The sequence below is a fragment of the Pseudophryne corroboree genome, chromosome 8 (genome assembly GCF_028390025.1).
Source record: "Pseudophryne corroboree isolate aPseCor3 chromosome 8, aPseCor3.hap2, whole genome shotgun sequence".
Lineage (NCBI taxonomy): Eukaryota > Metazoa > Chordata > Amphibia > Anura > Myobatrachidae > Pseudophryne > Pseudophryne corroboree.
The window spans coordinates 68,781,345-68,794,948 of record NC_086451.1 but is presented as its reverse complement, the minus strand read 5'-3'; the positions used below and the strand labels follow the sequence as shown (position 1 = coordinate 68,794,948).

The 13,604-nt window shown below is 47.2% G+C and overlaps 1 protein-coding gene across 2 annotated transcripts in view; it reads left to right on the top strand.

Moving 5' to 3' along the window:
• Positions 1–823: 823 nt before the first annotated feature.
• Positions 824–13,604, top strand: part of SMC1A (structural maintenance of chromosomes 1A) — a 106,712-nt gene continuing 93,931 nt past the window's right edge. For both annotated transcript variants that reach the window (XM_063936589.1, XM_063936588.1), the window contains exons 1-3: positions 824–1,093; positions 3,240–3,428; positions 5,118–5,230. In XM_063936589.1, coding sequence (XP_063792659.1) covers positions 985–1,093; positions 3,240–3,428; positions 5,118–5,230 — 411 coding nt within the window. In that variant the 5' untranslated portion in view covers positions 824–984. The remainder of the gene's footprint in view (positions 1,094–3,239; positions 3,429–5,117; positions 5,231–13,604) is intronic.

Here is a 13,604-nt window from a genome sequence, read left to right as displayed (position 1 = left end):
CCCTTTACATGCCATCAGAACTCCCCTCTTTCACACACCCCATTATATGCTGTCAGACCCCTTCACGGTTACGTGCCATTAGACCCCAACTCCTCCACACACCCCTTTATATGCCATCATACCCCCTCTGCCACTTGCCACTTTATCTGCCGTCTGACTCCAGGTAACACAGCTTGTCTTGCAGAGACTCCGGACAGATGTCCTGATCTCTGTACTGTCCGGATAATCCCGGACGGGTGTCAGCCCTACTTATACATGTGGTGTCCTCTCCAATCCTCCTGCTCGGTTCTCCCCTGCGACTGATTCTGCAGCTGAACGCTGTCTCTTTGCCGAATGGCAACCCCGGCTGCCGGCCCCTGCAGGCAGGATATAGCCCGGTGCCGGCACATTGTTACTGGTTCCCAGTCCTTCTCTCTACCCTTCCTCCCGCCAGCTACAGAATCCAGCCTGTCTGACTCTGTCTGTGTGTTGTTTGTTCCCCTCTCCCGACCCGTCCTCACTTTTTTCCTCCTGAGCGCACGCTTCCTGGGTTTCTCCTCTACCACTCCCATTTCCGGCTGTGCTCCCAGAGCTTGCTGGGAAATGTAGTTTTCTCTTCCCAATGAGGCAGGGAGGAAATGGAAGATGACCATGCTCAGACCAGAATAAAGAGAGACACCCCAGAGATAACTGAACGCGTGGGGAGAAAATAATTGTTATCTTTGTCCGTTCTATTCTGTTTATTATTATTTTAATTACTAACCAACAAGATGGCCGCCGTCCCTCGCTGCCGCGACACCTCTGAAACACGCCGTGCGGCGGCGTTTAGGCGCAGGAGCCCCGCCCTCTGAGCGCCCTGGTGACGTCTGTGGTAAGCGCGCACTGCCCGTCGCACGGAGAATTTGGCGGATTTCGGGTCCCGTCTCTCGCTAGCACCGGAGGAGGCGGCGTCGGTGGTTACCGGGAGGCTTCCCCTGGGACAGGGGCACACGGGCCGCCGACATCATGGGCTTCCTGAAGTTAATTGAAATTGAGAACTTCAAGTCGTACAAGGGTCGGCAGATCATCGGGCCCTTCCGCAGGTTCACCGCCATCATCGGCCCCAATGGATCCGGTGAGTCCCGGCAGCTGGGCGGGGATGCAGGACGGGGACATGGGGCACACTGGGGTAGTGTGACGGGGGTGGCATGCAGAAATCAGCTGCTGCTGTTGCTGTGCAACTGGTCCCTGCTTTTCCAAGTTCCCAGCTAAGCTGTCCCTATTTTTGATGGTGCAGTCCCAGGTTTTGGTTCTGGCTGCTATCAGTTATGTATATAGCACACACGTAGGCCGTAGCGCTGTACAGAGAATTGCCATTCACATCAGTCGCTGCCCCAGTGGAGCTGACAATCTATATTCCCTGCCACATGTCACACTAGTGTCAGTCCACTTTTTGTCATTAGCCGATTAACCTACCAGTATGTTTTTTGATTTGTGGGAATGGGTCAGAGAACTTGGAGGAAACCATGCAAGCATGGAGAGAACATACAAACTCCACACATGACTGGAAATGGAATTAATGTCCTCAGTGCAGTTAGGCATTATTGCTAACCATTACGCCAACTGTGCTGCCTAGTTGTGATACTACTGATGATACCTAACCTGCAACAGTATTTCTCTACCCGATCCATCTGTTTATTTTGTACAAACAAAGCGTATGAATTGGACGCGTACATGATCACAACCGCAACCTGTGTCCCTGCATAAAAACATGAATACACTCACCGATTAAATACTTATTCCCGCAGTATGCAGCAATAAGAAATTATGTTTTTTGGGGGGAAGCATGACATCCGTGATACCTTAGCTCCAAACCATAAACTACATGTCTTTATGACTGTTCTTTTATGATAAGTGAGAGTTTGGCATCATACGAGCCATTTGTTGGCGCAAGCTTGTTAGTAGCCTTGTGTGTTACAAGAAGTATCAGATTGTATAAAGTACAGGAAACCATTGCACATACTGTCAGGAGAAGAATCCTGCTAGACGCAGCTTTCCAATAGATTGATGAGGAGAGACAGGTTATGATGAGAGACAGGTTATGGACAGGCCAGTAAGAAGGGCTATTGCAGTAGTCAGTTTGGGAGGTTAAAGCATGAATTGAAATCATTGCAGTGTATTGTGGAGATAGGCCAAGAATTATTAAGCCTTGGAGCATGTTGACATGCACTGTGATAAAGTATCAGCCAATCATCTCCTAACTGCCCTGTTACAGGCTGTGTTTTAAAAATGACAGCAGCTGATTGGCTGGTACTGTATCACCGTGCTATTTATCACTCTCCAAGGCTTGATAAATCTGGGCCATAGTTGTGCAACTGGATTCAGAGACTGATTGTGTTCGGGATGCAAAGGATATTTTTGAGTCAAAGATGATATCTATGCAGTGAACTTGAGCTGTAGCGTTTATTAGCAGCATTGATAGAGATGCAAGTTCTGCTGGAATTATTAGCGCCATTTCATAGTATGAGGTGGTGAGAAGAAGGGGCATGCAAGGAGAGACTGCAATTAAGATTTTGGCCACGTAGTTCTCTACAGATATTTGGCGTGCTGCAGATTTTGCAACTTTTTGTGTGTTTTTTTCTTTAAATATGTCTTTGCATTACTAATGTAACAAAAGTACAATGCATTGGCTACTGGGGCTAACATTACAGTAACATCTGTGTGCGACTAAATCCCAAATCTAGGTAAAAATAAGCCAGACATAGTTTATAAAGCAGTGATAAATGGGAGGTGATAATGCACCAGCCAATCATTACGGGTTTGAAAAATGACAATTAGGAGCTGATTGGCTGCTGCGTTATCACCTTACACTTCCCACTGCTTTATCACTTCTCTTGCGTTAATACATCTACCACTTTGTGTGCAGCAAAGTCATACAATTCAGGTGAGAGTACGGAAATCTCCATATGATGCAAAACGCTGTGTGAAGGAGAACACGTCTGCTCTCCCAACTGGAAGGGGATAATGTGCCTTCACACAGGAGATCAGGATTATGGCTTCAGCTGTTTATATTTACTATTATTTTCTTTCCTGAGAGATCTCCTTAAACATCATGAAACTGCATAACATGTTAGGGCATCACTCGATGTTGACACCACAGGTTCCTGATCACATTAGGTCCAGTTGCCACAACTAATTTGCATCATTTACTTTGGAACTTTTGCTTTATGATGATAATGTAGTGATCCCAGTTCTTTATGTTTTTTTGTTTTTATCGTTAGGGAAGTCAAATCTTATGGACGCGATCAGCTTTGTGCTGGGGGAGAAGACGAGCAATTTGAGAGTGAAGACGCTTCGTGACCTTATTCATGGAGCACCTGTGGGGAAACCTGCGGCTAACCGTGCTTTCGTGAGCATGGTTTATGAAGAGGACCTCGGCACTGAGAAGATCTTTTCCAGACATATCATTGGTAATACATTGCAAGAGTGCCATCGTGTGGCGGATCAGTAATGGTGGAATGGTTGCAAACCTTTTATAATGCAGATTTCAAAGATATAACAATTGGAGAATTGAAATAAAATCTTTGCAAGTTTTCTACAGACCAAATGCAGTAGTCCACGATTTATGTGAGCCGGCAAGTAGGTCACTAGATTTAAAGCGGCAATCTGTTCAAAGGTAAAAGCAATCTAGTTGCCGCTTTAAGTGTAGTGACTATCGCGCCGAATCGCGGCGTCTCCCGTAGTTTATTCGGCCCCACATGTAGAAATGTTTCCTGAATTCTGTCGAAGTCGAAAAATATTGCAGTACACACATCACGTACAAACGCCGCACAGATGGCCTCCGTGCGCGTACTTGTTCTGCCGTGCGTGCACATATTCGCAATTTGCGTATGGTCGCTCCCGCGGTCCTGCGTATTAGCGCGTGGTATGAGTATTTACGGTAGTGTTTGTAGTCGCATGGAAAAGCCATAAAAACACATTACATATTAAATCCAAATAGTGCACAATGTACACACAGTCTCCCCTGCACTACACCAGCAAGTTACACTAGTTTAAATGGTATCAGAACAAAGGGATTCACCTTTACAGGATAGGAGGGGACAGAACTAGGTTATAAGGTGGTGTTTGGTATCCAGCTGTAGGGTATATTAAGGGCAATATTCCGGTGTTGGTTTGCAGAATATCGCACGTTCCTGCGAATAGTTATGTGCAGGAGCAGAATATAAATATTAACTGTATTTACTGTACATTTGGTATGCATGTACGTATGTACCATTGACTGTAGCCATTATTCTACTGTATTGTTATTGTAACCCCCCTTTCAGTAATTATATGTTGGTGTGTCAGAACCCGGCATTTTAAATACAATCTGGTGTCGTGTTTCCTTTCCCTGCTAAGGTTATAAGTGTATTATAGTCACGTGTAGATGCTAAGGGCTCACGTAGTACCTTTGGGTGTGTACGCACTGAGTGTACTTTGTACGGCCAGCGCGCCGTTGCACGCAAAGTACGTACACGGTACGGGGCTCTGTACGCTAAAGGTGTAAAAAGTACGTAGGCTAAGGATTGAGTACAGCGGCCGCAGCGGCTCCATTTAAAGTGTATTAAATGTCTTTTTAAAGTGTTGCTTTTATTCCTGAATGTAAACCGACGTTTACAATTCAGAAGGTAAATCGCATCAAAGTTATTATATATGAAGTAATTTCATGTAACACACACATCTTATGCAGCACTTTATAGAGAATTTTGCAGTCATTTCCATCGGTCCCTGCAACATAGGAGCTTACAGTCTATATTTCCTACCTGTATACACACAAATATATACTGGGGTTGAGTTTCTTTTTTTTATCAGCAGTCCATTAACCTGTCGGTATGGTTTTGGAGTGTGGGAGGAAACTGGTGCATCTGGAAGATGTACAAGAAAACATACAAACTCCACACATATCCACCATGATCGTGAATTAATGCTGCCCATTTGTGATCATACAAATGATACACAGCATGGAATAATGAAATATCCGCTTTTACTGCCATATTTAACTGGGTTTTGTGTATAAGGGCTGTGCAAATGTGTTGATCACAAATATGCAAATCCATCTTTATAGCAAGAAAGAGAATGTTTCATTGGCATGCTTTATCCTTGTTTTTCTCCTGCTATAGGTGGATCCTCTGAGTACAGAATCAACAGCAAGGTGGTTCAGCTAGCTGAATATAGCGATGAGCTGGAGAAGCTGGGGATCCTCATCAAAGCCAGGAACTTCTTGGTTTTTCAGGTACAGTGATGCTGGGTTTGTACACCCTTGGTGGATGACACATTATATGGGCAGGTGGCAGGAACTCTGTAGTCTCCTCTACGTCATACCCCAGAGCACAGCGGAGTGGTGTATTTTCTTTGTCAGCAGATGGGAAGGCTCTTGTACAGATTCTTAGATCTCTTGGCTTTTTATGCTGAGCTTGCAGGAAGAACCCCAAGCAGCTCGGAGCAGGGTCCTTCTGCTGAACAGGGCAGCAAAGTGGTAACTTGCTATCCACTGCATGCTGAAGGGCAAACTAGGGAATTAATATTTACCATGTTAGTGTTCCCCCTAGGAATTTCTGAGGGTAGGGCGCCGGTTTGTTGGGACACTTGTGCGTGCATCTGAAAAGGGGGTGTGACTGTGCAAATAGTGGGCGTGGCTCTAATATGTCTTTAAAGTGGGCGGTTCGGCCCCCAAAGACATGACTATAGGGGACGTGGACGGCCGGGGGTGTCTCTAAAGGGGGTGTGCCTAGCATCTACAGGGGCACTGGGCTTCCCCCAAGCACTCTCCCGTAGCGCAAATGGATGCTGTGCGCATGTGCACGGCATCTATACACGCTGGGAGAGCAGGAAGCGGGCAGGCTGTTTTAGCAGTGTGCCGCAGAAACGGTAGGGCAGGTTTTGCACTTAAAAAATCGGGCAGGGCACGGCGCCCTGATAAAACCGCCTAGCTTGAACTCTACATATGACTAAACTTCTCGAAGCATATGGGTACACAGAGTATTAATTTGAAGTGTGGCAGACGCTGGTTGTAGGAAGCGGTTATTTTTCTGCTGCGGGGTACACTGGGCTCCACAAGGATAGACATTGGGGTGTAGAGTAGGATCTTGATCCGAGGCACCAACAGGCTCAAAAGCTTTGACTGTTCCAAGATGCACAGCGCCGCCTCCTCTATAACCCCGCCTCCCTGTACAGGAGCCCAGTTTTGTAGTTGGTGCCGCAGATAGCAGGCACATAACAGAGGGGCTGCTCCAGGCAGCCCTAAGAAGAGTTTTTTTATGAAGAAAAGTGAAGACTTCAAGGGCAGCAGCAGTGTTACATGTCAGAAGACATTCACTGCTGCAGCTCCATCTCTCCCCAGCGGCGCTGTACACTCCCGAGCCCTGGTTGCCGGGTACCTACAGCAGGAGGCTCCGGTTTTCTTCTCGTCAGGCACACACGACTGGGGCTCTCCGGGATCGCGTGGCCGTGCTTCGGGAGGTGGTTAGTGGGTCCCGCTAGCGGGACCTGTACTGTATCGCGATCCGGCGCGGCCGGTGGGAGGCGGGCCGCGCGCGCTGGTGGTGGACACTGTGGCATACAGGCGATCCCACTAGATCACCAGGGCATGGGACAGGTCAGGTTTTCTCTATAAACCGTTTTATTAGAGCCTGCAGTACCCGGTGGTTTTGCCAGCAGGGGGATAGAGCTTGGACCTGAACCCCCAGCCCCAGGGCGCCATTTCCAGTAAATGTTCCCGCCCTGGAGCTGCATATCTGTCTCTCCCTCACTCCCTGTCAGTGTTTGGGTGCCATTTCTCTCAGCTACACTGTTCCTGGGACTGCTTGGGCAAATCCTCCTTTGTAAAGCCGCCTGATAGTCAGCGCTGTGACTTTAGAAGACACTTAAGTATTCTACATGTCATTTGGACAGTGATCGTTAAGAAAGAGTGCATTTAGTCAGGGTTCTCTGGTACAAGTACCCTGTGATATACATCCAGTTCTTACTGTGCAGTGTTATATCTATTGACTACATAGAGATATATATATATATATATATATATATATATATATATATATATATATATATATATATATATATCTCTAAGAAGTATAAGACCTTTCTCGCGCTAATGATATATAGAGCTACACCTTAGGGAAAATACCCCCTGTTAGACGGGGTACAATGATTATGAGCAACAAAGAAAAAGTTTCCCCAGGGAGCTGGTGATATTCTTTGGTATGTCAAAAATATTTTCACTTGTACAATAAAATAGTCATAAGAAATAGACTTATTTTTTTTATAAAACACAGTAAAAATGAGCTGTATCACAATATGTCCAAAATGACAATCAACAATGTTTCGTACAGATATTGATGTTGGTAACAATTCATTTCAGTCACATATCGACATGATGATTCATCCTCCTTGAAGGAATGACAAAATCGCTGTCTTAACCCAACGCGTTTCGTCTTACAGATCACATCAGGGGTTTTTATTTATAATCTAAACAATGTAAAGAACATTTCATCAATATATAATTTCGTTTATCTGCAATGTGCTCATGTCAACTGTAATTATAATTTCTCCTTCATCCACTAGGGGCCACTGGAGCGTAGTTACAATGGGAAATAGTAGGTAGTAATTGGGAGCTGGCACTTTAAAAATTCTCACACTGTGGCTAGCTCCTCCCCTACTATCTCCCCTCCAAGCCAGTCTTAGTTTAGTGCCTGAGGTGAGCTGGTTCACTTGGGTTTAGCTGAAGAATTTTTTCTTTTTCTTTATTATTTTATTTTTCTTTCACACATGCACAGACTGGCAGCTCTGCCACTGCCAGCCTGCACCGCGGGAGCTGCCGGCGGGGTCCCATCGCAGCTGCGTGCGGCTCGGGATGGGCCCCGGCTGAGGGAGACACTGAGCTCTCCTGAGTTGGCGGACACCGCTGCGTGCGGCGCGTGTAGGGGCCACTCCATCCAGCAGAAGATTCCGGCAGCATATGGCAGCGGTGAGTATCAAAAATGGTCGGACACCGCTGCGTGCGGCGCGTGTCGGGGCCACTCCATCACAGAAGATTCCGGCCGGACACCGCTGCGTGCGGCGCGTGTCGGGGCCACTCCATCAGAAGGACAGCGGTGAGTACAATCTCCCCCCCTCCAGACTGATGTGTGATTTTTACATAATGTGTGCAGAGTGAGACTCTTAGATGTGATGGTCTTTACTGTGTTGTGTCCTGCATAACCTATCCCCTACATCTAGCAAAGGCGCAACCAGTGTTTGAATCTCACTGAAGGATGATTTACTAACCCCCTTATAACGCTGCAGTGCATCAGCAGAAGAGAGGGCGCACTTACTGGTTTGAACTTGGCGCCATTATGTGGGGGGCGGAGCTTCAGCCCGCTCTGTAAGCGGGCTCAGCGCTCTTCAATCCCCGGCTGCAGCAGACAGGCAGCCGGGTGATACATTTACACTACCCGGCCGCAGCATACAAGCTTACAGGCAGCCGGGTAATACATAGCGGGTTTTTAAATTTAAAAAGTGGCGCCGGAACAGAGGGGCGGAGCTAACTCCCGCTCCGTCCGGCGGGCTCAGACTCTCAGCTGCATACAGGCGGCCGGGGCGGTTACACACCGCTCCCTGGCCGCAGCATATATTACAATATACAGGCGCTCCCCGGCAGCAGCAGACAGGTGGCCGGGGGTTACATTTACCCGCACCCCGACCGCAGCAAGGCGGCCGGGGGATACATTGGCACGCCGAGGCAGGGGGGGTGGAGCTAACTCCCGCTCTGTACGGCGGGCTCTCTCCGCTCCCCGCGCCGCTGCAGCACGCCGCTCCAGTGTGTGTGGGTATGTTAGTCTCACACTAAAGGCTCATTCCTCTCCTGGCTGTGCAGGGAGGATTTCTTTGCAAGGAGGGGTGAGTAAAGGCTTATAACCCGCTTTACTCAGCGGGCTCCCAGGTCTCACTGTCGCTAGGCAACAGACCCTGTCTCTGGGTTTTTTTAGCTTTTCCATACTTCATGCTGCTGAAATATAGCTACATTCCTCCCTGCAGTAGAGTCCTCTACCCGGCATTTCCCTACATGCAAATCAGGGAACCTGCTCTATTACAGTAGCTGGGACTCAGCTCATTAATAATTTAAAAATCTACTGTGCAGTATTTATTTACCTACAAATACACAGTATTTATCTACCCTATTGGGTTCACATAGACAGTATTTATCTACCCGGTTGGTTTCACGGTGGTGTGTGTGTGTGTATATATACATATATAGTTATGTTTGTGTATATATGTATGTATGTATATATACATATATAGTTATGTTTGTGTATATATGTATGTTTGTGTATATATGTATATATATATATATATATATATATATATAATATATATTAAGTGTGTGTGGGTATGTATATAGATATATCCATAAAATACCAGATATAGGGGATAAAACAAACACTTCCGCAATGTTTTCTAATAACAGAATACCCCACCTTGCCACATAACATTTTCCCCCATCTTTTCTCACAGGCTGGTCACCATTTTGAAAAGCCAGCGGAACCTCCGAGAAACATCTGGTGCACCTTAATTAGCGGTACACTAAATACAGGGCGGGGTGTTGCCTTCCCTTTATTATTCCTTGGTGTCACTAGTTACTAATGCTATTAGTAATTTGGGGAATGTGTGTAAGGCATCAGACAAATAGCGCTGTGGCTCAGTATGCTAGTAGCGGGTATCTGAACAGGAGTTTGAATCCAAACAAAACTTTAAGGAGAGTTCCTATAGCCTATGGCTAAGACTCCTGTCCCACAGCGCAGCGTTACTGGTTCAGGTCTCCGCTGCTCCAGAAAGTTTATTTGAATCGTGTCGGTCACTACACATTATAGTGCAGACCTTACATAGGGCTCTGTTTATTTAACCCACCTTTTCTCCTTTCGTTTGTCTCACCTGGGATAGTCAAAGAATTCCCTCTTAGGTGTGAAGTATGCGGTGGAGCCATCTGCAAAGCCCTCCACGCACCTGCAGGACACTCCTGTTTGAACAGCTCAGATTATGCAGGTAATGTCACTGTTAACCAGAGACCTTGTACGTCATTTCACCTTTCCAAAAGGAACCTTGCTAACATTCCATGCATTACTGATGTCTGTTTTCTGTGGATCTGAACCAGTGTCTCAGAATATACAGGTGCATTATACAGCAGTTCATCTGATACTGCAGGTAAAGGAGGCGGACACGTCGAGTCCATCAGGGTTCCACGCCAATGACGAAATGACAGCGACTGGTCCAGTTTCGGATGAGCTGGGCAGGCTCCGGTAGGCGGCCGACAGACACCCGAATACACAATATCAGGTATCAAACAATGTTTGTTTTCCTATCCTTTCCCCGCAGATGGCAGGAGATGGTATCAGAACCTCTCTAGGGTATACACCTCGGTGTATCGCCGGTCCATCAAGCCGCCGTTTTCCTGAGGCAACCTTGCTCAGGGATCCATCAACATATGCGGCAGCGTGGTTCTACCGTGTCCGGAGCAGGTAGGTTGGGGAACAATTGTCCTCTAGGTTACAGGATGCTTCGCATCAGGATCAATTGATACTTTGGTACAGGTCAGAATCACGATTCTGCTTTATGTTCTTTGGAGGTCTCCACGTCTGCAGACTCGGACCCTGCATCTTCGCTTGGGCTGTCTTAACCCGACGACCTCTGGGGCTGCGACAGTGACAGGTGAACATGAAATCCTACGGGGCAGATGGTTCTGGGGAAGGAACTTTCTGCAGGATTTCTTGAACCATTGGAGGTAAGTCCACTTTGCTTTCTCCTACTACTGCCCCAGCTCCAAGACAGACCTTTACCGGTCTTTCCTTTAGATTTTTCCGTGCCCTTTCAGGCTTTCGACTCCACACGGGTGATATCTTCGTCGCCAGGGGTTCTCAGGGTAAAAAGGCTGAAGCAGAGGTTCAACATCCTCGGTCCAGTCTGATTTTATGTCCTCCTATACACCCATTACACAGACTTTCCTACCACCTGGAGGGTCCCAGGGTAGGCGCAGGTCAATGGGAGAAGGCTTGGGCGGTTACAACCGTCTCAGGAGTCCCTCTGCATGGGTCGGCCGATTTACGATGACAAGAGAGTCATACTGCAGGCTGCGCTCCATAGGTTTCTAACCGCAAAGGGTGTTGATCCCTGTTTTTCACATATCATTTGAATTAGGACAGTTCTCAGGCCTTTGTTTTCTTTTCACGTTCCGAAGCCAAGTGGCTCGGACAGGCCTATTCTAGCCTTACAATCCTTTTAGTCTGTGATTGCTAGTTTGAACAAGAAAGGGAGTTTTACGTGTCCCTTGTCTTCAGAGATGCCTGTTTACTGATTTCCGTTGGACAGGCTTTTCTCAGATTCGCATTACAGGATTCTAATTTTCACTGTCAGTCCTTTCCTCTTCTCTCTTCCGCTCCCACAGAGTTTAGGAAGATCACAGAATAACTCTTTTTCAAGGGCAGTGGGTGACGTTGGTTCCCTAATGGGACAATTTACTGCTACTATCCCACTCTGTACATTAGGTGGCTTCGGAATATCCGGAGGATCCAGGAGCTTCTGATTCGACACAGATCCAATTTATGCTCCTCATAGACGTTTCTCAACACGGTCCGTCAGAGGATTTTTCATTCCTCTGCACCAGATACTCTATTCCTTCAGTCAAGTTGCGACGCAATGAGTGGTCGCCTCCATTCCTCTCTGAGCGGGGGACAACAATCTTCTTTCCAGATCAAGCCACCAGGTCAGACTCCTGGGTGAGGGAACATTCCCCGGAGTTTTGTCAGCTGGTCCGCTGTGGGCGGAGATTTCGGATCGACCTCAGGGCGTTCTGACTGACTCTTTAACCCTTTATTACTCTCGGACGTGAGCTCTGGCGGCAGTAGCCGAGGAGGCCCTCAGGGCTCCGGGGAGTTTTCTGGTTATTCTATCCTGCCTCCTTTTCTATTTCTACCTCATGTTCAGTAACACAGGAGGGGATTATGCGTGCTAGTCCTCTCGGTGGCGCTGGTTGGGCCACGCATGACTTGAAGATACAGATACGCCTGTTGTCAGTAGAGGAGCCTTGGCTCCTACCTCGACTGGACTGTCTACTTCAACAGGCTCCTTTTTTTTTTCTCCTTGTTCAATCTTACACTGGTTTCGTTTACCCGTGTGACTGTTCACGAGACCTCAGGAGGGAGGAGTTCCCTAGTTCGGTTAGGCCTACTGGGCCCCGATTTCAGAAGTCTGTTACCTCTTCTCGCTTTTGCCACTTTTGGAAAACTTTATGGGACATAATAAGGATAAAAGGGGTTTTTCCCCCTTCTTCCAGTTACCATTCATCTTTGGTTTCTCTGGGAGGTTTTGCTCCGCTGCGCTTCAAACCACACTGACCGGAATTTTAGGTCTCTGCCTTTTTCGCTTTTCTTCCAAATGAGATTAGCCTAGCGGCCGTAAGTTCGGCCTCTTTTTCAGGGAGTACTCTATTGGCAACTCCCCTGGCTGTGCTTCGGCCTCAGCGGTCGTTTCTTCCAGAGGGGATGTCCATTTTTCATATAAATCTGACACTAGTGTTTTTCAGTCCTCTCTGAATGTTGTCAGGGCTCGCCAACGCTCTCTACAGAGGTCTCAGGCTATTCGATTAAGTGTTTTTCTTCTTTGTTCTGTACGATGCTCCCGTGCTAAATAGCCGGGGTCCCAGCATACGCTGGGCAGTTGGATACATCTGACCATCAGACAGTCTTCTTGGCGGTTACTAGGGAGCCTCCGTTTTCCATTTCAGCGCACTTTACGCGCTTTGTAAGACCTTCGTGGGCAGCTGCCCGCGGGGTCTCCATGAATATTTTGTCGGGCGGCTACTTGGTCAAACCGACATTCGTTTTGTCAAATTCTACAAGTTTGACACTTTTACGGCCTCTGCATCACTGTTTGGCCGAGCAGTTTTTACAGGACTCTCAGCGCTTTCCCACCCGTTTTTGGGAGCTCTGGGACGTCCCCATTGTAACTACGCTCCAGTGGCCCCTAGTGGATGAAGGAGAAATCAGGATTTTGGTACTTACCGATAAATCCCTTTCTCCGATTCCACAGGGGCCACTGGACGCCCGCCCAGCGCTGTTCCTCCTGGTTTTTTGCTTAACGGTTTGCAGATCACCATATGACTGCTTGTTGAGTTCAGGCTAGCCGGTTGTTTGTTAGGTTCTGTTCCAGGTTTAGTTTGTGTTCGCCTGGTTTACAGGGCGTCGCTAACCTCCTCTACCTTACGGTTTGGTTATTACAGCTCTCCTCGGGCACAGTTTTACGTAGACTGGCTTAGAGGGGAGATAGTAGGGGAGGAGCTAGCCACAGTGTGAGAATTTTTAAAGTGCCAGCTCCCAATTACTACCTACTATTTCCCATTGTAACTACGCTCCAGTGGCCCCTGTGGAATCGGAGAAAGGGATTTATCGGTAAGTACCAAAATCCTGATATATACATACCAAAAGATCACAGTATGAACAAGCAACTTAGCGTGTCTTCAAAAGGTAAATAAAAACACTTAAAAGTGATATTGAACTAGATTTCGCCACATGGGATATCTGTAAAATTATAACATGTGTTACACTTATATAATGGCAGGAAAAAAGGATGTACGATGAGGG